The 25989-nt window shown below is 45.7% G+C and overlaps 3 protein-coding genes across 11 annotated transcripts in view; all 3 read left to right on the top strand.

The window, feature by feature from the left end:
• Positions 1 to 232: 232 nt before the first annotated feature.
• Positions 233 to 2748, top strand: mrm1 (mitochondrial rRNA methyltransferase 1 homolog (S. cerevisiae)). The gene has a single exon (XM_076759285.1). The coding sequence runs from the start codon at positions 778 to 780 to the stop codon at positions 1942 to 1944; it is 1167 nt and encodes a 388-aa protein (XP_076615400.1). The 5' UTR covers positions 233 to 777; the 3' UTR covers positions 1945 to 2748.
• A 1359-nt stretch (positions 2749 to 4107) lies between these two features.
• fbrs (fibrosin) lies at positions 4108 to 19603 on the top strand. 5 transcript variants are annotated; one of them, XM_076759664.1, is made up of 18 exons: positions 4108 to 5925; positions 8020 to 8196; positions 8515 to 8541; positions 8693 to 8722; positions 9016 to 9064; positions 9564 to 9915; positions 10055 to 10290; positions 10773 to 11017; positions 11130 to 11174; positions 11380 to 11478; positions 11878 to 11961; positions 12180 to 12218; positions 12657 to 12728; positions 12870 to 13023; positions 13298 to 13378; positions 13622 to 13705; positions 16028 to 16244; positions 16587 to 19603. In XM_076759664.1, the coding sequence occupies exons 1-18, from the start codon at positions 5623 to 5625 to the stop codon at positions 18190 to 18192; spliced, it is 3900 nt and encodes a 1299-aa protein (XP_076615779.1). In that variant the 5' UTR covers positions 4108 to 5622; the 3' UTR covers positions 18193 to 19603. The 5 variants fall into 5 exon arrangements, with proteins under 5 accessions (XP_076615779.1, XP_076615777.1, XP_076615776.1 ...); XM_076759662.1 differs by having other exon boundaries at positions 10722 to 11017; positions 11893 to 11961; XM_076759661.1 differs by having other exon boundaries at positions 10722 to 11017.
• Positions 19604 to 20458: 855 nt separating this feature from the next.
• srcap (Snf2-related CREBBP activator protein) overlaps positions 20459 to 25989 on the top strand; it is a 32678-nt gene continuing 27147 nt past the window's right edge. For all 5 annotated transcript variants that reach the window (XM_076760862.1, XM_076760866.1, XM_076760864.1 and 2 more), the window contains exons 1-3: positions 20459 to 20660; positions 22156 to 22232; positions 22617 to 25846. In XM_076760862.1, coding sequence (XP_076616977.1) covers positions 22856 to 25846 — 2991 coding nt within the window. In that variant the 5' untranslated portion in view covers positions 20459 to 20660; positions 22156 to 22232; positions 22617 to 22855. The remainder of the gene's footprint in view (positions 20661 to 22155; positions 22233 to 22616; positions 25847 to 25989) is intronic.

Here is a 25989-nt window from a genome sequence, read left to right as displayed (position 1 = left end):
ACTTTTAAAATTGACATAAATAAATGTGATATTTATTCTTTTTGTGCTTATTATTATTAATATCTATTTGACATTCATTATATTTTTGTATTTATTCTTCCTTCTAAATAGCAATTTTGTAGATACTATCTTTATTATTAATTTAAGCATGTTGTCAGCATTCTCATATCTTCTGTGTGTATTATTTTTTAACTTATGTGGTATGTGCATTTGCTTTGTTGAACAAAGTTCATTTTTTTGCTTTTTTTTTAAACACTGGGCTTTTATTTTATAGGTTAAAGTGCTCGACATCCGGTCATGATCTTTGGTTCCTTTATGCACCAGAATTGCACACGTGCGTCTTTCACGTAAAGGCCACAAACACAGCAGCTTCACAGGGAGATTATAGATGTTGGCGGTTGAACAAAGGAGACATTTTAACAGTTCTGCCCTTGTGGGAAGACAGATGGACACTCAACGAGATCCGCAGACACATCTATGGATTAATGGACTTCTCAGGCATTTGACCAGCTGAGGAGCGTTGAATCCAGGGAAACTGGTTTCAGTTGTAGAAACTTGAATTTGTTTCAACTCTCGTCCAACAGGATTCTTCAGTTTCACCTTCCTGGCGGCGAGTTCCAGGTATTTAACCTCTGTGAGATCGTTATCAAGGTCACTGATACCACCTGGGTCATTAACGTACTGCTCCTGGCAGTGTAACATCACCTGAGGCCAAGAGGACCAGGTGAGGCAGCTGCTCTTCTCAGTGCCTCTGGACACATTTCCAACTATTTCAATATGTGGGTGTTGAGTGTTGCACATCAGCAAAAGTTGCTGCTTGTTTGGACTAAAAGTTTGCAGAGCCGAGTATCCGTCTTGAGAGTGGGCTCTCAGGTTGCTTCTTACCATGTCACACCTACTCTCCTGAGCCCAGAGGACAGCAGCAAAAACCCTGTGATGAAGAGACGACGCAGAGTCCAACACATGCCTGCTGTATCCGATGGGTGGCAGGAACAGAGTAAATCCTGGAAAAATGAGATCCCGTTGTTGCATAAGAAAACTCAGAGGAGGGCAGACGACAGCAGGGTGTCATCTGAACTCAGGAAACTGTGTCTGGAGGATTTCCCTGCAGAGCGGGACAGGACAGCGAGACAGAAGTCAACACTGGACTCCAAAGCAGAGAACCTTGAGATTGTTTTTGGCGTCGCTCCCTGTCTCTTGGCTCTGACTCAGGGTAGAAGAAAGGCCCGTAAACTGTTTGTTAAAGATGGAGAGGCCTCTCACAGGGCCTCTGTGTTAACGGTGTGTGAGGAGGCTCATCGGCGAGGAGTACAGATCCATCGAGTCAGTAAGAAGGATCTGGACAAGATGTCTTCTGGGAGAGTACATCAAGGCTTGTGTCTGCAGGCCAGTCCTTTGAGCTATCTCACCGAAAACAGTGACTCTGCACCCAAAAGGAAAGACAACAGCGTCCCTCTCTGGCTTGTCCTGGAGGGAATTCAGGACCCGATGAATCTCGGCGCCATCCTGCGCTCTGCCTATTTCCTGGGTGTGGACAGAGTCGCCAGCAGTCTTCACCACAGCTGTCCATTGACTCCGGTGGTCAGCAAGGCCAGCTCAGGCATCATGGAGGTGCTTGGAGTGTATGGGTATGAAAACCTTGAAGACATGCTCCGGTTAAAGCTGGCGCAAGGCTGGCAGGTGGTTGGCACCGTGGGAGCTGAAGCAGGGGAGTCCCAGCTTCCTGTCACCCAGTGCTCAGACTATCAGATGACCAGACCCACGGTGCTGTTGATGGGCGGTGAGGGGGAAGGACTGTCCCAGAAGCTGCTCGCTCTGTGCCAAACCCTTCTCACCATCCCAGCAGGCAGAAAGCTGCTCCCTGGTATAGAGTCTCTCAACGTCTCTGTAGCTACAGGCATTCTGCTGCACTCCCTGCTGCTCTCCAGGAGCTCGACCAGATGATGACCACCTTAAATATCTGCCTGACATCTGCAAGCGAGCTGAGAATTTATCAGCTGTATGTGGACAACAGAATCACATGTGGCATTGACACTTTCACTGCAGTGTTCAGAAGAGGCTTCAAAGGATAAGGCTGATGATATTCCACAAAAAGCCCAAAATCAACATGTAATTGAGTTTGTCTGTGCATCCAAAGTGCGATGTGTCTCCTTCCTCTGTGCCGTAGAGCTTCACTGTTATCAAAAACCATTAAAAACTCATCAATGAATCACCCTGTCACACCGGATGACATGTTCCTTCATTACAATGAACACACACACTGTAGTTTATTTTGACTCTGTTCCACACACACCGTCCTGCTGCCACAAATATTAACCATGAGCAGCAAATGTGGATTAATCCACAGCTGAAAATAGTTCTGAACAAATACAATATTTACTCTAGACTGAGTAATGTTTGCTAAAAGCTTCAGTGAGCAGCTGTTTTCAGACAGTGCTGAACCTTTTTAAACATTTAACAACTTATCTGTGAGCTGTTCCAGTGGGAACCCGCAGGTTTGAGGCCGCAGACGTGCTCAAGAAGTCTGAAAATGGTCTTTTAATAGGATTTGTTTACAGTAGGAAACGTAGAATAACACCAGGCTTATCCTTTAAAATACTGCTCTGTTGCTCACTTGACATATAGCTGCATCACACAGGATGTCTGCCTGCATGTAGTGCTTCTGCCAGTACGTACTGAGTGTGTTTCTTCCAGGCTTTGATTGTGGAATTGGTTGGAAGTTTTATTGTGAATAAAATAATATTGATCATATTGATTTTTGTACTTCTCTGTTGTTTGTTGTTGTTCTTTGTCTCCACACACACTCTGTGGACATACCCTGCCAAGGTCATAGCTACTGAGGACACTGAGGTCATGTTCTCAGTATTGTTTCTGGGAATTTGAGGCTTGCTATAATTACACATAATACAAGTAGGTGGTTTTTACAATGATGTTTTTAAAGTTTATATTGTTAGATTTGACAGTTTATAGGCTGGAAAAAAACAAACAAACCAGGTATTGAGTATCCACCAGAATTAAACACCATAACATTGTGGAGAGGCATTTGAAACTGTGCAGGCTGTCAGGTAAGGAGAGGAAAATATATTTTGATGGTTAATACAGACAATATGAAAAAAATACAGCCATTTTTGGTGGCCAATCAAAACTTTCTTGGCTTTGGTGGGAAATTAGGAGTCATGACCAGCATCAACTGAACACTGTGCATGTTGACACCAATGAAGTCTGGATGTAAAGGCTGTGAGGGGTCGGGAGGGAACTGAAGGCTGCAGCCACCTGTCTGAGATTTGTTCACACTTTTCAGCGTGCATGCAGCCTGTCCTTTTAAGTACCCAACCATATGCACCATATGGCCAAATGTGTACAGACACATGAACACGTCAACATATTTCAAAATAATGGGCACTAATCTGTTTCCATAACCGCATCCACCCGTCTATGGAAGCCTTCCGCTGGGTTTTGGAACCTGGCTACAGAGATTTGCTGTCATTCAGCACCAGAGGTCTAACAATGGTGTTGGGTGATCAGGTCTGGCTCACAGTCAGCTTTCCACTTCACCCCAGGGGTGATGGATGGGGTTGAGGTCAGGGCTGTGCACAGGCCAGTCAAAGTCTGCATCACTAAATTGGGAAAACCATTTTTGTAAGGATCTGGCTTTGTGCAAAGGGGCGTTGCATGTAAAACAAACTGTAGCTGGAAAGTTGGAAGCACACGATTGTAGCATTAAGATTTCCCTTCACTGGAGACAACCCAGGAAAACCTCAAACCAGACAGGACACATGTGGACAGGAGCGTCCACATACTTTCGGCCATATAGTGTAAATGAGACAAACAATAATGCTCATTTCTAAGTGCTCCAATGATAAAAGAAAGGCTTGTAAGGCCTTGTATGTTTCTGAAATTGAGTCCCGTGGTTCCTTCTGTTATTTAGTTTTTAGGTCGGACTATAAAAAAGCCATCTGATATCCGGAAAGCTGACAGAGGAGCTGGAGAGAAGTTATTTGTAGTACTGAAGTGCAACTGAGCAGACACTGTCCACAAGGTGGCAGTATGCGCCAGCAGAGCTACCAAGCAGCCAGCCGCTGACTGAGGAAGAAGAGTGGCGCACACAATGCACTGCACGGCTGACAAGGGTTGTGTCTCCCTGATTTTCACGATAAATTTCCAATTCAGTGGAAACTTGTGAAACGGCAGCAGCGGAGCCGTTCTGTTTTTCTCCTAACATATTTTCACACTGGATTGAGTGAGAATAACAAATCGGTGACCGGAAACGTCGGCGAATGGTCCAACTAATCCTAAACATTGGATTACACAGTGAAGGCTGCATGAAGGAACTGCCCAGCCCAACGGGGGCTTGGCCGACACCCTCGTTTATGGAAATCGACACCGAGGCTTTGATATTTGGGCCTTGATTTTTTTTTCTTTATGATGGAGGTGGAACGAAAGAAGAGCTGTGCGTAAAGAAGCGAGATATCATTATTTTTGGGCGATTGGTTGCGAAAAAAGCTTCCGTATTATTCCTGCTTCCTTTAAGAGAATTGAAAGGTTGATGCTTGTGGTTTAGCTGGCTAACAGCTGGATCGGCTAACGCTAGCTAGCCGGAGTGCTAGCCTTACGTCTTTCTTTTGATGTGATGCGAATTCAACCATTACTATCGGCCATCAACATTTCGGCAGGAGGAAAATTTGTTCTCGTGGATGCGGAATATTAGTTAGCTTCATACTGTACTGTCCGGCGTGTCAGTCTTTACAGACACGTTTTAAGAATATAGGTTTATTCTTAGGTTGCTGGCTGAATATATTCTACCGTATTGAGTTAGCCGTGTGCATGCTATCCAAATGTGCAAAAGCTAATTGGCTGGAGTCAACACTGACCTAACGTTAGCTAGCATTAGCATTATCTACGTGAACTCTATCAGACAGCTCGTTTTACTCCTTAGATTGGGAGTAATTTACTGTAGTTGTCAACAATAATACTTAACATTTCAGTTTAACACGGAATCATGTCACGGCCGCCGGTGTGTTAATGTCGGATATCTGGGTTATTTGCCTTGCTAACTGGCTAATCGTGTAATTTTGCTAACAGGCAAATAAATTTGTCAGCGTGTGCAGAAATTTAGGAAATCCTGGACTCAAGAGTTGTATTGAGCAATGCCAACGTTGGCCTGATTTCCATTTTGAAATCTATCAAGGGGAGATTTGGCCTGCTTTGTCACTGACACAACTAGACTTGTCTTTTTTGTTTACATGCGTATAACTTATGCGGTTGTCGGTTGAATTTCTTGCTAGCTAGCTAATGTTAGCCTCAGACGAGACACAATCTGCTATGTCCTGACATTTGTGTATGTTGTGGCTGTTTTAAATTTCGATGTGGATCCAAGTTTGCGTTCATATTAACTGAAATGACACTAAAATTTCGCCGAAAGAAAGGCACTGATGCCACTAGACTGTTGTCAAAGGACGGTAAATAATAGCCACTGGTTCCATTAACGCCATTTTAACAGGGCTCCCTGCGAGGGCCTGTGTGGTGGTGTTTTATCTGCGGTTCGGTGCCTTCCGCCGGACCAGGACTTGAATAAAGTGCCTTTGGTCTCACTGGAGTTACAAAAGGAGGTGCCGTTTGAACATGGAGGGCCCGAGCCGAAGCACTGGATTCAGGCAGAGCCGACGGTCCCGTTCACAGCGCGACAGGGAGCGGCGGAGGAGGAGAGTGGACCTGGCGGAGGAGCGGGCCACATCCCTGTCCTCGGGCTCCGATCGGGAGGCTCGTGGGACAAACAGTGTCCTGGGTCCCGGTGGTAGAGAATGCCGGCCCAGTTTTGGGAGACACAGGCCTCCACGCCGGAGGAAGAGGGAGTCGGTGTCCTGCGAGGAAGATGTCATTGATGGCTTCGCTATTGCGAGCTTTATCAGCTTGGAGGCACTGGAGGTAAATATCTTGGTATCAACAATCAGCTGTCAGCTTTCAAACATGATGTATTTTCTACATTAGAATAACCAAAGTGATGGATCCCTCTTTAATGGCGCTTGGCAGGCAGTCGGCTCGACGCTCTCTCTCGTTTATTCGATTTGTTTGTTGCGCACAGAGCACAACACCTGAAACTTGATGCCTATTTTTTAATCATTTTTCCGTTTACTCCTTTCCATCACATCAAATCAGGCCTTCCTCCCTCCAGCTAAAGGTGTGAAAGAGCTGCAGATTGAACTCCTCAACTCTGACACCGTTTCTTGCTGGGAGAGAGCAATCCTCTCTGGCCAACCCCAAACCCCAAGGCATCCCTCTGATGGGTTCTGGAGAGGCCTTAATTATTCATGTTCTAATTCTACGAGGTGTTGATGGGCTGCCAAGTGGCCTCTCAGAAAAAGAAAGAAAGAAAAACCTAATCCGCAGGAAAAAGTCTAATTGTGTGTAACTCGACAGCAGAGGCTGTGTTTTTTGGACTCTTTGCCTCATACTTCTGAGTCCTGACCTGCTCGCACCAGTTGTCGATCCATCAGGACATACAGGAAATTGATTTGTTAGTATGAAGTTTCCACTGTGCATTTAGAGCTTTAATACATCATATTTACAGAAATGCACGCACATAGATAATTGCATGATGTGGCTCAGTCGTCAGTCTGACGGAGAGAACATAGTTAATATTGGTGAATGTGCCTTCGGGGTGAGTCTGAGTATGTGCTTGAACTTCTGCATCGGGAGAGGAAATCAAATATGTTGTCAGTAGGTTATGTTGTAAAACTGCCTCTTTACATACACAAACAGTTCCACAATTCTCTGGGGTAACTTGATTTTACAGTCAAATGAACCAGTGAATGCAAGCATTGACGGTTAGTTACCATCTGAAACTGCTAGTAAGAAAAACTGAACTTACCATGAAAATCGACAGGGTTTACTGGTGGATTGAGACACATCTCTTTACGAATTTTGGATTTCCTGCCTGAATGTATTTACAGTAACTGCTGCAGTTAATTTATTTGAAAACCATTCCCTCAGTTTGACAGACAGGCTGTGGTGATCTTCATGTAGCTTCCACTTCATGTCAGTTTTGTATATTTATTCCAAATGCAAATATCCATTTCAGCTACTGTGTGTTTCTGTAATAAACAACAGACACATCATACCTTCGAGGGATCCGACCAAAACGTAGTGGTTGTGTTGATAGCAACAACACCTTGTAATTTCTACATGTTATTTCATATCATAGCTCTTGTTTTTTGCATTGGGCGTGTCTTCGTTTGGATCACCTGTACATTTCACGTAATACCAACAATTCCTCTTCCCTGACGTGTAATGGCCATTTTTCCTCCACTGCTCTCTTGGGCTTTGAAGAACCACTTTGCACTCAAACTGTCTTTTTAACGATGTCACTGTTTCTCAGCCTTTTTAGCTCATGGCCCTTTGTAGCCGAGCAGCGCCCAAACTGAACATTTTACCTTTTTAAGTGACATAGTTGTAGTAATTTTTTTTTTTTTTTTGAGGGGGGTGGGGGGTGGGGGGTGTTAAGGAATTAATACGTTCCCGTATTTAGTGAGAAAAAAGTGTAAAAGCAGAGATGCTTCTTCCTGTTTTCTAACTTGTTAATCTTCTCACCCCCTCGGGTAGATGGTGCCTCTGTGCACTGCATTGCACTCTAATACAACCGTCCTTTCTCACTGTGACATTTGTTACAGGAGCGTGTCTTGGTCTGTGTCTTTGAATAGGGTGGACAGAATATTAGAATCACATTTTAGGAACAAGTTCAATACAACCCAACCACAAAATACAGTCTAGGAACGCACCATATAATTGAGTCTGCACACAAACAGCTGAAGTAATAGTCTCCTGCAGGCTGCTGTATTGCATTACATCATTCAGTTGTTTCTATTTTTGCGATCACTCAGAGTAGAAGCTATGCAGAAATTAGGTCTGTCAGGACATTAATCGGCATGTAGCTAGCCTATGGTCTCTGCCCTCAGGCGTACGCATTCATGTTCATTGACAGACATGAAAACTCGACAACACAATTTCTATTCTCCTTATCAGATGGACTGCTCTCTGAAGCCCAGTCAGCGCACTGATATGCTGGGAAGGAGGAACAAGGGGAAGAGAGGGCCAGAGGAGAACGGTGGAGGGCCGCTGTCTGAGCCGGAGGAAGGAGCCCCGCACAGCTACTCCAGCAGCTGTTGGAACAAGAGTCGGAATAAGAGAAGACGGATAGAGGTAAGCCCATGAGTCGCGAGTCCACTGAGCTGTATGTTTTGGTTGGATCTGCAGTCATCTTGTCATGTGAGATGTTGAGATCGAGCTCTTAACCAAATAGCTATGTTTACATTTCTGTAATGCTACTGACCTGTAGATCCTGCTATTGATAATGACCTAGTAAAACTGGTTTAGAACACCTGTCATTCGAAGATGTTTCCATTCAGCCGAGAAAGGTGGTTTTACCTTTTTAAAATGTCATTGCTGTAAATTATACATTTAACCTTATTTGAAACCTATTAACAACTGCTGGTGTTAATAATGTGTATTTCTTTCCAGGGTCACCCTTTGGAGACTGGCTACATCGTAAGTTTCTTTTCTAATATTGTTGTGAACACGATGTTCTGATGTCCTGGAACACCGTGCACCCATTCTGCAAACTGCTTCAAGTCTGTCCATTGTTTGAAATATTCCAACAAATGCACATCTGAGTGTTTTATTCCCTGTCTTCTTTTAGTGTGACACTGAGAGTGATACAGGAGACAAGGTGTGTACTCCTTCTTGTTATCTTATCAATATCAATTGCAGGCTTTTCATGTGAGGTAATGAGGGTGTGAAACACAGTTTGCACTTCTTGGCAGAAGCTTTGAAACTTCTGCCATTAGACTATTAAACAGTTAGTTCTTGAATGGGAGCACAACGAGATGAACTCAAATTCTCATTTGTAAAGATATTTTACTGTCACACCTGATGTAATCTTGATACGACATAAGTTGTTGAGTGATATGTTGACTCTTGAGTATAGATGAAATTAAAGCCTTGTTTTGTGTCCCCGTCTAGGCCTCCGACAATGACATGGACCCAGTCTTCACAGTCAGTACTAGAAAAGGTAAGAGAAATTCAGTGCTGCCAGTCCACCGTTTTCTACTGCTGCACGCTCCATGAAAACATGAGCTGATGCGTCAGTCAATGGACCTCACAGGCCGACATGTAGAGCATTAGTAAAGTAGCTGGGATTGTTTTCGTTCTGGTATCAGTCAGTTGGACACTGGTGCTGATTTTAATCAACTATCTGCAATTATGAACAGAGCAGAGTGCACAGCGTACTCTGCTCTGTTCAGTGATGTGTGACACGAAAGGTCAGCTGTTCGGTCGTCCATGATGTGGGTTCGGTCAGTAATGACTTGTGAGTTTCCAAGCTCTGACCGTCCTTGGAATTTGGATTTGGACTCTTGTTTTGAAAATGTGTCGAGATCCAGAATTTGGAACTGGAGAGCACTTATTTCACATTTTTGGTTTGTGGTGCCTCTGTGGACGCCCTCACTCGTGTCATCCTTTGCTGTGACAGACAGGAAAGACAAAATTCTGACCGATGTTCTCTTCTCTAGTTGTGGAACCTGCCCCATCAAACATGGGTGCATCCATGGGTAAAAGCTGCCCGCCTCTACCGGCCCGTTGCGGCGGTGTGTCACGGTTGATGGTGACCCCGAGAGTATCTGGCCTGGAGCGAAGCCAGGAGAAAAGCTTGGAGCAGCATTTCCCAGAGCCTGTTTGTTCTTCTACCTCTTCTACCCCCTTCTCTTGCCTGCCTTCCTCGGTCACGGCCCCTGGCACGGTCCCCCGGTCCAGCCCGCTCAATGGCAACAGCAGCCATCACAACGGCAGCCCGCCACTCTCCAAACCCACACCCTTCCTCACTTTGCCTGGACGATCTCACTCCATCTACAACATCAACAACAGGTGCCTGTACCTGCGCCTTGATAAGATTTGTTTTTGTAATGAATCCCTGCTGCCTTAATTCTTTTTCAGTGAGCGGTTTTGCTTTCTATTAATGGCGAACACGATTCATTATTTACACTTTTGCTTTCTTTTCTCTCAGGAGCAGCACCCCTGTCAAACTTCCCTCATCTGCTTCATCTGTTGCATCTTCCTCATCCTCCATGCGCCCCCCGACTCCCTCCACCAGTGTGTCGCTGACCTACATCAGGAGCTCAGGATCCTCAGGGCCCCTCCGACCCCCATCCCGAGCCAGCTCTGGGGCCCTGTTCACATCCTCGCCCGGCTTGCCTCCACCTCCACCTCTGCTACAAGGTCCTGCAAACTCCACTGCAGCAGGTAAAGTGAAGGGGAATGCTGCTCTTCGCTGCTGTTACAGTCAGCTTCAGCTGTTCATGGGAACACAGTGACTCATGTGCTACTAAAATAAATCAAACCCAGACTTCCTCTGGCGGTTGTCTGGGTTTGTCTCAGTGCGTTGAGGAAGTTATATATTGATGAACTTAGGCCTGATCATAGCAACACTGCAAGTATTGCATTCCCTCTATAAAGCAGAGGCTGCATGTTGTACTGGATTCTATTTAGAGACTGAATAAGTAGCATTTGTTTGTCAAATGAATTCGAGCAGGCGCTAAAGCAGGCGCCATCATGTGTCAACATTTGGCACTTCTTATGCGTGAATTTAAGAGGCACTCTGGTGTGATTTTGATGTGTTTTATTTTCAGTAATTCACTTTATATATTTTCTCCCCCTTATTTTGACACCCTCAGATCAGGAAATAATGCGTCATAACTTAAACTCCCACTTCTTGAATTCACAAGAACGCGAGGGCAGACGCAGTGTCCCGGGGGCTGAAAATAACGCAGCAGCCGCGGGTCGCTCCACTCCCGGTGGTCCGTCGGCATCGAACTCGGCGCCGGGCTCATCGGGCCGGACGTCTCAGAACCAGCCGAGCATCCCGCCCCTGGCCTTCCAGTTCCATCAGCACAACCACCAGCACCAACACACGCACACGCACCAACACTTCACGCCCTTCCTGCACCCCACAGCCACCGCACCGCCTCTGGTGAGATGCTCTCTGCTGTTATGCTGAACATCTGTGTCGTACTTGAAATTCCACTGTGGCTGGAATGTGTTTTTTGAGATATTTTAACCCACACGTTGCTTTTGTCTTTTAGTTCGATAAGTATCCCGGCAAAATGGACGGACTGTACCGACACCCTGTGAGTATTTTCAGAATCTCGCTGATTATGTAGGTGGTGGTAATTTACAGCTGATTAAACAGTAAAGAAACAAGACTGAGGATACATTTCAGCTCTGTTTTCGGTCATCAACAGTTTGAACAATGAAAAAATGCCATTTATTTATAACTTTTTCAGCTGTTCAGTGGTCACTGAGCTGTGTGCATGTGTGTGTCTGTCATTGTAGTTCTTCCCACAATACCCGCCGCCCTCAGTGCCGAGTATTCAGCCTGTGATTCCTCCCACTGGGCCTTTCAGCTCTTTGCAAGGAGCATTTCAGCCAAAGGTGAGCAAAATTCTCTTTATATTAATTATTCCTGGATGTCCACCGGACGTCATTCTGTCAGGGGACATCTCACATTGCCCGGTGTAATTTTAGTCCTGATGGAGTGTTTGATAACAATTAGGACTTCCCAGACAATGCTACAAGCACTGCAGGGTAATTTACTGAGGAGCACTGACCCTCACACTGCATGAACGCCACAAGGCTTCATAATGACTCTAACTTGGTGAACGTGTGTCCTCACTAAAGTGATTTCAGACTCTGCTGTGATGTAGTCAGCGCTGGGCCCTGCCGCCTTTAGTTGTCATGAAGAATGGCACTGAAACGGAAAAGAACAATGTCAGATGTGAATCAGTTGTAGATCAGTAGGTTGTGGCTGATGTGTTGTGCTGTGTGTGACAGCCTCTTGTCCCTCAGGGAACGGGTCCTGACATAACTGCACGTCTTGGGGTTGTACCTCACCACCTGCAGCCCAAAGACCCCAGGGTAAGACCAGCATGCTTACTTAGAGCCTGACGTTTGCATCATTGCTCGAGAAGATGTCCTTTGTTTGCATAGAACTGTGTACAGATGTGGACAGCCATTTTAGGGTAGGATGTGCTGCAACATGGGCCTAGTCAGTGCAGTAAAGACTGCAAAACTGTTCCTGGAAAAGAGTGAGAGATGTTGATTAAAAGTGGTTTTACACTTCTGTTCTCTTGTAGCTAACTGATCCATTTGGGACAACGTTGAAAATCAGTAATGTAAGCAAAAACAGATGTTTTTGAATCCCTTGGCTCCTTAAAACCTTCAGCCTGTTTTACTTTCTCATTGCTTCACTCACTCTTTGCACTAATCTCACTTGTAATCTTGACTGCTACTGGTCTATTCTCTGCCCTTGCACACCCAGTGAGATATTTCAGACCCAGAAATTACCCTGTATATAATGTATGCGGTTGTTCTTTCCCCCATGATTTTCTTGTGTCCCTGCTTTATGCATTTTTCACTGACTTTTTTATTTTTCCACACTTATACTGAGTAACATTATCTCCAGCTGGAAACCCCAACCTTGTATAGAGGCTAGACGAGATATATCTGAACACCAGGAAGAACATCTGACTCTGTGTGCAAAGGCTTTCAAGTTGTACATGCAGGATTCATGGAATAACATAGTAAACCCCTGTGATTTTTGTGCTGTGCAGAAACCAGGAAAATGGTGTGCTATGCATGTATATGTGGCCTGGATGATTCTAAGCCATCAGAAAAAAGTAAAGGTACGTGTTTCTAATTAAATTATGTGTTGTAATTTCCCTGATTGCAAATTGAGAAAATTAAAGTGAGCAATTCACTCAGAATGAAAGAGTCGGGACCCCTCAAACCTCCGGCTAACTGTTATAATAACCCTCTTCTTGCAGATGATGCAGGCTGATCCTCACAAGTTGGACTTCCGTAGTGACCTGCTGGCCCGTCTTCCTGGAGCCGGGGGACTGGGCCCCCTGGGGCCCATGGGAGGAGCCCTGCCTCCCACTCATGATCTGACCAGACCTCCCAGTCTGTTCTCAGCCACAGGTGCTTGTCTCACACTGTTGACAGAATGTGAATTTATTGACGAGTTGTGTAAGGAGTGGAGTGATGGTATTCAAGCTGTCTGGGCTGTTTGCTTTCATACTTTACTTTTGACTTATTCCAGACGGAACTAATCAATTCCTTCTTTTACCGCCTGTCATTGCTTTTGATCCGTCCTGTCCTCTTTCCTTTATCTTGAGTCGCAACATGAAGTGTGTGAGTAGCTTAATGCACTTGATTTGATTACTCGTGACTTTTTTTTTCTTCTTTCTTTCAGGTCCAGTCAATCCGTCCTCAGCTCCATTCATCTCTCCATCAACGCCCCACTCCTCTTTCCTCGCACCGACTGCACACTTGGGTAACTGCAGCTTAAAGACACATCTGACGCTAAAGTGTCCCTTTGATTCACTCCAGATTTCACTTAGAGATGCATTGAAGCTGTTATCACACAGTATTTTTCACATGTTGTTGTGCATTTGACTGACGTTCGTACATCTGACTGGAGACATTTCAGAAGTTTCAGCATAGTTTAACTCTTGTGTTCATGAATGTTTGTATCACAGCACAGTATTTCTGACGTTTATCTGCATCTGTGTTTTAGATCCATATGGCCGATCCCCACCCTTCACCCCGCTGGGAGCCCTTGGTTCTGGTGCCTTTGGAGGACTTGGCAGCCCAACACTGGGTCAGTCTGATAGTATCTCTACCCTTGAAACTCAAGACTTTCAGGATCTTTTCAAGTTTGTCTTAAAACAGTTCTCATGTTATATGAATGTCGAAGAGGCCGTTCTGATTGAAAATGGTCCCGTGTTAACGTGGTTGTGGTGGCGTGTCGCTTCAGGTACTGGTGAGATAATAACATGTGATGCTGGAAATCCAGTTTTAGTAATAAATCTGTGAATTTGAAGGTTTTATCAGATGCCAAAACACTGTACAGGGCTTTATGATACTGTGAGACAGGATTTTACAGGTTTTATCTGTTGTAACGTGCACTGGCACACATTTGAGTCCAAATGAGTCCTTTTAGTCCTAACTTACAACGTTAAAGAATATTTCGTTTTTGTGATCACTTGTCACTGATATAAGTGTACTAGTTGGAATGTCTGAAAAGCTGACTCGTGTTTGTTTAGTCAGGAATTGGTGTCACATCCATCTGAGTGGGGGAGTAACGTAAGACACACAAATTTACCGTGATTGGAACTCCTATAAAAACGACGATGAGCTTGTTGAGGCTTGTCGAGTGGCGCCTAGCCTGGTTGACTTCGCCGATCAACTCTGTTAAAAACAGAGCCGGGGCACAGAAACGCTGCGTATTACACTATGACTATCCACTGCTGTCATGCACGAAAGCCTGAGCTCACTAGTGTTATGCTTGATGCTAGTTTATGCATTTTATAGGTTTTGCAGTGGCCCCCACAGACTCCTCTACAACAACACTGACATCTTTTTTGTAGAGCAGCCTGTAAACATCTTGACTTAAAATTCATAAATAAGTCAAATGAACACTTGGGAAGATGATCAGGTTATTTTGAAGTGCTGGTGAAGGTAAATTACATTCAACAGCTAATCTGCTAAAATGGTGTTTGTTGTAAAGATAAGCTGAAACAGGAACTGGGAAGGTGGCTGCCTCTAAAGAAGCTGACAAACCTTCACGCTAACCTGTTATTCTGATGAGAGATTTATGACTGTCGCTGCTTATCTTTCTCTAAGGCCATTATCAACTGATAATTCACAATGAGCAGTGTAAAGAGAGAGTAGATGTATCGTGAGAGTTTATTGTGACCGTGCAGTAGTTCATGGTTTAATAGCAGGATATGAGTAGGCATAAATAAAACCGTGGACAGCACGGTGTCGTTTTTCTCAAAAATAGCTGTTGACATTTCAGTTTCCACAGAAATCTCTCCCTGACTCGAAAGTCACTACAGTGGATATTTTGTGAGGAACTGAGATCTGGTTCTGATGAAGCCAGCTGTCTTGAATGCATGCTTGAGCTTTAACAGCCTGTGGTGATTGCCTCTTCCTGACTTTTCTACTACCAGCGCCGCTTTGATCTCGATCCGGAGTATTGTTTCATACATGCTTGAGGTCAGAACAATACTTTTGATTGTCACATTACTGAGCATAAACATGTTTTTCTCCACAAATGTTTTAAGAAATGCATCAGGTGTATAATGTTTAACATAAACAGCCCGACAAGAACTTTTGGATTGGACTAAAGAAAGACTAACCAAGCGCTCGGTGCCATAAATTCTGTTACCTGACAGTTTTATTCTGACACAAGTTGGTTGGTGAAACACCGAGCTCTACGTCGACTTCTGAGCAGGATAAGCTTGTCGGCTTTGGCCGAGGCGTTTGTTTGCCATCGCTCACTGCTTTTCTCCTCTCTTAATGCTTTTCTCTCCCGTCTTACAGCGCAGCTCCAGCTCAGCTGTCACTGTCAGAGACATGCCATGATTGGCTGTGCTGGCCTTTGTCACTGATACACAAGGTTCAATACATCAACTCAAGTCACTGTGAAGACTGAAGGAAGTCCAGTGTGAAAGCATGGGCTCCACACTTCTATCAACTTGTCAAAAGTGAAGAGTTTATTGGGAAGTCGCCCCATCATTTAGTCGTGTTGCAACAACTAGACTAAGCTGGGAGCGATCATTCATTAAAGTGCTCAGTGCTAAACCACATCAATTAAAGGGTTACAAGAGGTGTGATCATTTAACAAGGACCGACTTGTTTTGATCAAGAGTTCCTCTACATGCTGCAACAGAAGTTCTTCAAGTATAAAATGCACATTTAACCTGAAAGAACTGTGACTTGACAGTCATGCTCTCCTGGATAATATTAGATGCTAACAAAACCTGGTGAGAAGCTTGTGGATTTTACTTCCACAAGATGGCACCAGCAGTTCTGTAAGATATTAAATGTGACAGATTTAAGGGTTGTTTACAGCGTTTCTACACATTTACCACAAGGCTGTTTTTTTCCTGACAAAAAATGTGTTTTTGCTCCACAGCGAGCTCCGTGTTTGGCCCGAAAGATTCACCAGCTAATGTGGTTGGAGGCTTGCCCAACCCCAATCATCATGACCCATGGAACCGTCTGCAGGGTGGCCCATCTGGGTTCCCTGCTGGCCCCAGCTGGGCTAAAGGGCCAGACAGGCGGGACGAGCGGGAGCGAGGGAAGGAAGGCGAGAGAAGAGACATCCCCCATATCAAGGACGAAAAGGACAGGTATGATTCAATACTGGATTCATATTTGAAGGAACAGCTTTTTTTTTTTCTTTTTTTTTTTAACATGAGCTGTTGTCACTACCCATATTACCCCAGGCAGTCATGTGATCACAGATCTCCCAGTGAGACTGGGACCAAAAATGATCAAAACTAAGAAAAAAAATCCACAATAAAATGCATTCAAAATAGATGTAACACATCAGAATTCAACAAATATTTCCTCACCGTACTTACATTTAGAACAGCCAATTTACTGGTAAAAACTAGTTGAAGTGGCACGTGAAAGGACTGTTTGGTATGAGCGATGTCAATTATGTAACTTGTGCACATCATGTCTTGCAGAGACAATATGCTGTATGGCCGACAACCTGTGAGAATGTCTCCAGTTGCCCCCTCCTTCAAGCCCCGCAGTAGCACCCCAGTTTCCCACATCAATGGCCACAGCAGTGCCCTGGGGGGCAGCAGTGGGCCTATCGAGGACCTGACACGCAGCTTAAATAGAGACAGAGACCGCGAGCGAGACAGAGACGGAGACAAGAGGTCGCTGCCAACAGTGTCTTCACGGGGGCTGCCTCTTGGCTCTTCATCTTTAGTAGCAGACAGGGACAGACCACGGTCTTCCTCATCTTCTGCGCTCACTACACCTCCACCTTCCAACCGCTCAGCCCCGTCTCCTTTGGACCTTTACCCCCGCCAACTGGCCCAGACAGCACATAGCCTCCACAACGAACCCTCGCACTCCCAAAGAGATGGCAACCTCTCTTCTTCCTCCGCGGCGACTGCCTCTGTCACTTCTTTGTCTCAGGCCAAGAAGTCGGACCGGACCACAACACCTGTCTCCAAACCTCTCCTGCTCCTCCAACCAGTTAAAGTCAAAGAGGAGCGGAAAGAGGAGCCGGAGCACATCCCCATCACCCTGCCTCCTCCGGCGCCCAACCACAGCTTTGACCGCCCCAACAGCCATCCACACCACCCTGGTTCTGGTACCCCTTCCTCTTCTTTATCACTGACTCCCACTCCTGGTGTTCCTCTCCTGACACACACTCCAAACCACCCTCCTACCCACCAACACCTTTCCCTGCTGGACCGCTCCAGGGCCATTGAAGCGTATCTGGGGAGCACGGCGGGTGCTGCAGGGTTGGTAGTGGGTCCAGGAGGAGAACGTTTTTCCCATGGTCCAGGCCAAGGACCACCACAGGGTCCACATAGCTTCACCTGGGACCCCTGGAGGGAGCTTGCAGCTCAGCAGCAGCATCATCATCGCAGGGAGGCTTTGGCACTTCGATCAGACCCCCACCTAGCCCTGCGATCCGATCCACATTTGGCCCGACTGCTCCAGCATCAGCGCCTTCTGGAGGCAGAGAGGGTTGCAGCTGTAGCAGCTGCAGCCGCAGCAGCCGCCCCTCACCACCCTCCAACATCTACCTCTGCTGCCTCCACCTCTGGAGTTCGCCAGGAGTTTGGCCTAATGGCCCATCACTTTGACCGCCCTCCTCACCTCGGACCCCCAGGAGGAGGACTGATTGATGAGGAGCAGCGTGCCCAGATCCTGAGGGAAGACTTTGAGCGGGCTCGCTACTTCGGGATGCACCCGCATCTCCCTGCTGGCTCTCACCTTTCAAGCCCCTCTCATGCTGCTACTGCCGCTCACCTGGAGCAGCTCCACCCTGGCCTTCTCTCCCACTCGCTCCCTCCTGGAGCCTCCCCTGCTTCCCAGCACCATGCTGGTCTCTACGCCCGTCTAGGCCCACTGAACCCGCACCACGCGGCCAATGGCATCCTGGCAAAATCCCCTGCAGGTTTGGTGGGAGCTCTGGCAGTGGGGGCGCCGCCTCCACTCATTCCGTCCATCACCAGCCGGTCATCCACACCTCCCCGCAGTTCTAGACTTGGAGGGCCAGGTGAGCTGGCACTGTACAGCGCCCACAAAGACGCAGAGTCCAGATAGTACAGGGACAACACTGGAGGAGATTAAGGGAAATGTCAGGATCACTGTGCTGCTCTCAACCTGCCCCCTTTTTCCGCTTGCAGACTACTAAACCCCACCCTCCCAGTTACACAACCAAAACAGCTCCAGCCCCCCCCAAAAAAGGGTCGCCGTGACTGGCTGGAGGTGATGGTAGGGAGGGAAATGCAAGACTTGGAATATGCGCAATGGTTCTATCAGTGCAATTTAAAGGTACATGGTTTCTGTGCATCCTTGGTGTATTTTTATTTTATACTGGCTGTTGGTTATTACAGTAGTCCATTTCAGAAGCTGTGTGAAGAGGCAGAGGACAGCTTTTTTCATTTGTCAGGTGAATTATGATCCATGCTTTTAAGCAAGCCTTTTCCGGGTGGATTGGAAATGACTTCCAGAGGGATGTACACTGTGAAAACATGTCAAGAGTTCATCCTCAGCTTGGTTTACTCATGGGATATTATAAAGCCCCCCCCCACATCAGTCAACCCTGATTAGTTATTGTGGACGAGGGTCTTTAGAAATACAGTGGTAAAGTGGTGCTTTCTGTTCTGTCTTTGTGTCTTCTTGTCATTGTGAAAAGACAAATTACTGATGAGACCATTTCATGAAGATCGGTAAGCATCGCACCTCAGTTTCCTCCTTTACCCAAAAATCTAAATCCAAACCCTCAGCTTCACTGATAATGAGATTCAACCTTTTTTTTGGCTTTTTTGTTGTTTTCAAAGGATGAATGGCAAAATGAACTGTGCTACACTGTGTGAGTGAACACAGTATTTTAGAGCTTCCTGTAACTGTTTCCCAGTCTCCTCTTGACTATATGTGCAGGACCAGATTATAGTAGTCTAGAGAAATTGCCTTTGTAATTATTATTCTTAACATTAATTATCTTCTATAATAATAAATATATTCACTGTTATGTTATTTGTCTTTGTTTCGGGTATCAACCAGTACTCTCTCCCCAGGTAATCTGTTTCAAACCATGCAAAAGACAAAAGGCTTGCTTCACAGAAAACTTTTAATGCTTGTGAACATCAAGCCGCATCCATTGCAACCTCTGGCCTCTTCACGGATCTCATCTATGACTTTATTGTGCTGAGAGGGAGGTTCGCCTGTGTGTCACTGGTTGTGTGTTCTATCCATTTGGGACTTCGGGAGCCTTGTACATTGAACTGTCGAGTTGTTTCATCAACAAGAATAAGTTATATACATGGATAAGTGGGACATCTGCTGAAGAACTGAAAAAAAAAATATATGTACTTGTGTCAAAAGACAGCTAGACAGTGGGTATCCTGAGAGGGAAAAGACTGGGTCGATTATTTTAATATGACCATTTTATACCTTTCAAACCCCTCCCCTAGAGACCACAAAGATTAATTATTAAATGAATTGTTGTTTACTCTGTTGTGTGGGTCTTTTGTTCTGAGTCTTTTAATATAAAGATGGCAAATGTTATATTACTGATTCATTTGCCACTTATTGTCTTGATTAATGAATTCGTGTATGAAATCAGTATATGGTGAAACGTATTAATCATGATTTTCCAAAGGTGACATGTAAAATGACTGTTGAGCCTGAGCATCACTTTAAAGCACTTTACAATCTGAGAATACCTTAAAAAACAGCACATATTTACACTTCAGAAACTGAATTTTTGGGCTGATTATTAATAGTGCTGATTTTTTTTTTTTTTTTTTTTGTTAATTCACAAATAGTTTCAGCTTTGTTAAACATAAACAACAAATATGACAGGTTAGTACTGACATTTGAATTTATATTGTCAATAAGCAAAATTATTACATATTAATCCTGCATTTAAAGGGACTGAGCAGGAAAGAACTATATTTATTTTCTATCAGTATTACCATGCTTCAAATCTGCTCATAAATTTAATACGAAGGGAAAAACAGTTTATTACCTCTTACAGCTTCCTCACCATCTATTTGTCACTCAAGGATCAGTCTAACTTACCACAAAACTGTTGTTAAATCTGAATATAGGAAAAAAATACGACCCATTTTGATCTTCTTTCTGTGGACTATCACAGTAACGTTAATGTAATTCGCCTGGCGACTCGTAAAACCGCAGGTAAAGTGAAAATAAACCAGTTAACTTGCAAATATCATATCAAGCGAACTACAATCACAAATATCAGCATTTCAAGTGGCGCGCTTGTCGATATCTCGCGAGATTTCCGTGCGTTCTGTACTTTGTCAGCAGCAGCGGTCCTCCACCATTTCGCTGCGTAAAGTCTCCTCCCCGCGACCGCTACATTCTGCGCCGAAACCCAGTCTCTCCCGGTCCGTATTTTAACTTCTTCCCACAGACCAAGTGGTACCTCGTTGGGTACCGGGAGACAGTTTGGATTACTGGCATTACGGATTGAGTGCGATTTTACACGGATGACGGCTCCTTCAACGAGAATTTAGTAAAAGAAAATTGGTCGGAAATTTCAGGTAGGTGGGAACTTAAGATGGCGGCCTTGAGAGGGAGGGGGGGCAAGGAGGAAGTAATGGGGGAATTGAGGGGGGGCTCAGACGAACGAAAGGACGCAATCAGACTGCATTTTACTTGTTAGTAATTTTGAAAGGACTGCGTTGAAATTTGTTGACATTAGACTGATCCAAGACAGGACGCCGGAATAAAAAGTCATATAAACGAATACATTTAAATTTCAGTTGTGCTAAACGAAAGCAAAAATACAACGGAACCATCATTTCCTAACCGTCGTTTTTTAAGAGCCAGTTGTGGACCCGTGTGAGTCCCCCTAAATCCCCCGTATAATCATTGCAAAATTTATATGGAACTTTGTAACATTGTTTTTGTTCTTTGGTATATTTATGCGGAAAGTAATCGGTGTTAGATGTTGAAACTGAATAATTTTTAGTCGTTTATTTTCGTAAAACCAGATTTGACCCCACGCAATGACGTCACGATGATTGTCCCCCTCTGTAGTGCATGCAGAAGCGGGTTTTAATGCGACTTCTCAGGTGTTTTTGTCTCATTGCTAAGTAACTTATCAAATGTGTCGGCATAAACGGGCTTCTTTGAATCTGGACCATTACATAACTGCGGGTGGGATGGGGCGCCTGCGCATCAAACGAACGCACCCTACTAACTCTTCTACCTTGCTAGTTAGCAGGCTTCCCTTAAGTGCCACCCAAGCAGTGTTTTTGTAAAAGCTAACGTTAGCTAGCCAGCCACACTAGCCAAACCGGCAGCGTTAGGCGTTAACGTTAACCATTTAATCGTGTGGGTTTTATAAGAAACACGACTGGAAGCTTGTGGCATCGTTACCACACTCAGATTGGAACGAAAAGTCGATTCATATTTCATTTTCTCATGTCATGTACGCAGCCAATGCACACAAAACTACTGAATAAAGATGTAATTTCTCAAGGGAGATAAATACCCACAACTTCGTGTAGCTACAAGTAGCCACAGTGAATTATATTTACATTTACGATAGCTTAAAATGAATGACTGGAGGCCCGCGCGCTTGGTCACCGGCTTTTAGCTGTAGAGCGCGTGCTGCAGAATTCCTAACATCTTCCTGTGGGCGACTGCAGCAAATGCAACTTGGAGCTAGCTAACGGAGCTGCCCGTCCAGTGCTGCTCCACCGAGTATTTTTATTACCGCTGCAGATACCCCACTGAAGCACAAGCAAATACACCAAGTGTAGTTCTAGCAGTACTTTGCTAGCCTAGCTACAGTCTTCTTGAGTGTTGCTGTTGCTCTCGTGACGTGACATGCTACTCATCGTCCCACTCACTGTGGTATTTTTGTTTACTAATAATCATATGTAATGAAATTTATGGCAAACTCACTGTTATCCTCACACTGTTAGCTCGCTACCACAAGAGTTTTTTTATTGTCAAGTCGGAAAATGTGCAGTTGTCATTTGATTTCAGTGATAAAGTTATCCGACGTTTCTATTTTCGCTTCCTCAGAATATGTGGAGGGGACCCTAATTTCAGCATCCTGGAAGTAGAAAGCACAGAAGATCTGTGTCTCACACCACAGACAGGTGAGAAGTTGTTGCTTTGCACACATGTCCAGCCTGTACTGAATGTAACACCGTGTCCAACATTTGATGATGCTTGCTTATGGAATTTCTTTTGTTTTAGTCATTACGTTGGTTGTTTGCTACCAAAAATCAGACTGTTTTGACGAAGAAGTTGATCTGTGTTGAGCCTTTTGTAGGAAAATGAGTTGGATGGATAGTAGGCCGTGAGAGAATGCACTGTCTTGTATTTAAGTTAAAAACACACACACACAGAAACAGCACAATGACTTCCTACATTATCTCAAAAAGATTTCTTGTGTGTTTTCCGTCCCCATTCCTTTTTAACCTCTCAGTGAATTACCCACTTGGTCCAGACACTTTGTTAACCACTTGTATCGCCCACAGGTGCAGTGTGTAGCCGGGGCAGCACAGAGGAAGGAAGCTCTGGGGAGGAGGCGGCGCGGCAGCGTGCCCCTCCGGCTGTGGATGTGCTGGGTGGCAACCCCCAGGCTGCACAGAATGTGGCTGGGGAGTCACCTCGGCATGCCCCGCAGCCGGTCGCAGCTGCCCCCCGCCCAGTCCCTCCGTTCACCAATCCGTCCACTGTGCCATTGCCGGAGAGCAACAACTCAGCATTCCTCGGCATGGAGGACACCTCTCCAACCAACTTGCCTGAGACTCACACGATCAGCAGCGACTCTAAGGACAGCGTCTCAGAAGAGATCCCCGCTGAGGAGAGCGTTGCTGAAGTTGTCAGAGTTTCAAGGTCTTTACCATCACCCCTCAATGAGGATTTTAGTTCCTCTGCTGAGACGCAAAGGCTTCCAGCCCCCCTGTGTCATCCCCTCACATCAGATACACAGATTGACAGCACAGTGCAAAAGCTGCAATACGGGTCACAAACTGATAAAGAGACAAGCCACTCAAATAGTCAGACGAACCAGATTCAGCCATTTAGAGAAGGTGCTGGACTTGAGGTTATTACGGCGACAAAGGAGGAACAGTCCAACACATTGGAATACAAACCAGAGACTGGAACAAACACAGAACTTGTTGGAAAAGAGCACACAGGTGGAAATATTCTCCCTCAACCCCAATCCCAAATCTGTTTCACAGCCTCATCTCCATCTTCCCCACAATCAGGTGCTGGTTTCAAAGTCCAAGACACCACAGAACATGAGGCTATGGAGCAGTCTGACAGGGATCCACTTGTCCACACAAATCAAGGCAGCCATATACCTCCGCCAGGTGCTGCAGAGCAGGCGGGTGGTCACCAGAACTCGAAATTGTCTCCACTCCCTTTACCCTCATCTGACAACGGCGAGATTAAACAAACTGGCGTGTCAAAAACACAACCTAAAATCATCAACGCCATCTCAAACGATGCCAGAGAAACACAGAAAGCTAATTCTTTGGAATCAGTTGAGATGTTTGAGCATGTTAAAGATGTTGTTGACACTTCTCACAAAGAAACACAACCTCCTTCAGATGAAATACTTGAGACCCCAAAGGCAGGAGACTTGCTTCCTGGATTATACGGGTCCCCTGGAAAAGGAGACTCAGTGTCCAGCAAAGCAGCCGACAGAGAAGACAGCAACCTCCAGAGGAGCTGCAATCCTGTTGAAGGAGAGCAGGTGGAGGGAAGCACGGGGGACAGACAAACTGACACGGCCACCTCCTCATCTGACTTCACAGTGCTGTCGGAGCGCTCTTCAACTCAGGAGAGTTCCTCAAAATCCCCTGCTGCACCTCCTCTGTTTGACACAGGCCTAGTTGTCTCACTGCAGGCGGAGCAGGTTGTTGAAGGACAAACGTCTCATCCTTCTGACCAAGTCCTCACAACAGAGACACCACTGACCGCTGAGCTTGTGCATTCGGCCGATGCTCAAGAAATTGTGGTTGTCAGAGAGGATGCTCAGGCCAGTGGGGAGTGGTCGAACATGCACCTGAATCAGAGTTACCTCCTGCAGCGAGAAGACGGCAGTGTCTGTGAAGCTGCCATTGTTAACGAGCTGAGTTCTGAACTCTCTGCCGGAGAACCAAAGCTGTATGAAGAAAGTGTTCAGGTTGAGTTACACTCACAACCCGTGGAGGTGTATGAGTTCTGCGGCCTGGTCGAGGAGGTTGCTGAGGAAACAGTCTGTGCCAGTAGTAGTGCACAGATGCCTCACTCTCCAGGATACGAGGTGAATTTGTTCAATGCATTACTAGAAAACTCTGATGAGTACACTGTCAAAGAGGACCTAGAATCGCATCTTGAACCAGCTATTCACACAATTAATGAAGGCGACACTGTCATTATTTCCCAGCAGCCCTTGCCTTCATCACATGATGCAAATCAAATACTGGCTTGCTCTAACAGTAATCCCCATAATTTGTCCACGCAAAACAGAAGGGTGGCTGCGGTCGGGCAGCATTTGGTATTAGATGCTAACCAAGCTGTCGAAGTGGCTAACTCAAGTGGGGTTTGCTTAGTTGAAGTAGCTGCTGTTACATCTGACTCATTCACTGTTGAACAGACACACACCAGACTAGAAATTGTGACACCTCGCTCGCAGGTTGATGCAACTGTCCAAAACCAAACAGAGGTGAGTGATTCTCCTGTAATTCAAACAGTTGCCCCAAAACAGGACACAGAAGCAACAGCTGGTGCATCTCTCATATCCCCAGTGGGCACTGGAGAGGACATGGGGATGGAATCATCTGTTGCTGTTTCAGTCCATGTTTCTCATGTAGAAAACCAGCCCTCTCTGAATCAGACTCCAGGAGTCACTGTTGTAAGTGCCACACAGCCTGCTTTGACAGAGACTCCATTACAGGGTATTCAGAATGTTGTAGTGCCCACAGAAACCAAACCAGAGGCTTTCTGCACCACTCACCCCTCTGGTATTATAAATCCAAAGCTGCTCCTTCTTAAACCGGGAGAAGCTCCTCTCCTGAAACACCCACCCTCCATTTTGGCACAGGTGTCCAAGCAACAGAATGCGGCCGGCAAGCTGGCCGGTGCCCACAGCTCTCGGTCTGGCACCGTGTCTGAGGAGTGCCTTCCCCAAACTGTCTCAACAGCAGACTCTTTATGTGCGTCTGTGGCTCATAGCAGCCAGAAAGATCAGACGCAGTGCTCTGTCAATAAAACTTCTGTGACAGCAGCTCTGCCCGTCAAAGTACAGCAGCCGACAATGAGCGGTAATATCTCGCTCCAGCTTGACCAGACTGTGGCGTTCCCTCCGACAACCTCAACTAGCAAATCTGACAAAGAGGCCTTGACTGTTACTAAAACTTCAACAAGTGAAGCACCCCAAGATGTCGTCACACCAACAGAAGCCACCCCACCTGCTACACCTGACACCCTTTACATGATAGCATCAGTGGAAAGGGATGGTGCTGTCATGGCGTCCACCAGTCCTAATGACCCCATCAGCCAGCCTGACTCCCTCTATGAGGAGGAGGAGGAGGAAGAGGAGGAGGAGGAGGAGGGCGAGGGTGAGGACATGGAGCAGGACGAACTGATGGTAGAAACGGAGGCTCAGGAGGCCACTTCAGGACAGGTTAGCAGTCCAGAGGAAGGCAGCGATGAGGAACCCGACGCAGACAAAACGGAGAGCGACATGACCACCCCCAGCTCACAACACAAGGTATTTCCACGAAGAACGGCATGTCGGTTTATAAAATTCATTTTACCAAAGCTTAGAAAGCTGCAGAGAAGAGTAGACAGAGGAAAGAGTTTGGACTGCGGGTCCAGAGGCAGGAAGACGTTTGAAACGGATTGAAAATTTGT

The sequence above is a fragment of the Chaetodon auriga genome, chromosome 20, assembly GCF_051107435.1.
Source record: "Chaetodon auriga isolate fChaAug3 chromosome 20, fChaAug3.hap1, whole genome shotgun sequence".
Classification (NCBI taxonomy): Eukaryota; Metazoa; Chordata; class Actinopteri; order Chaetodontiformes; family Chaetodontidae; genus Chaetodon; species Chaetodon auriga.
The sequence above is the reverse complement of the archived record's forward strand: the minus strand, read 5'-3'. Positions and strand labels throughout refer to the sequence as shown.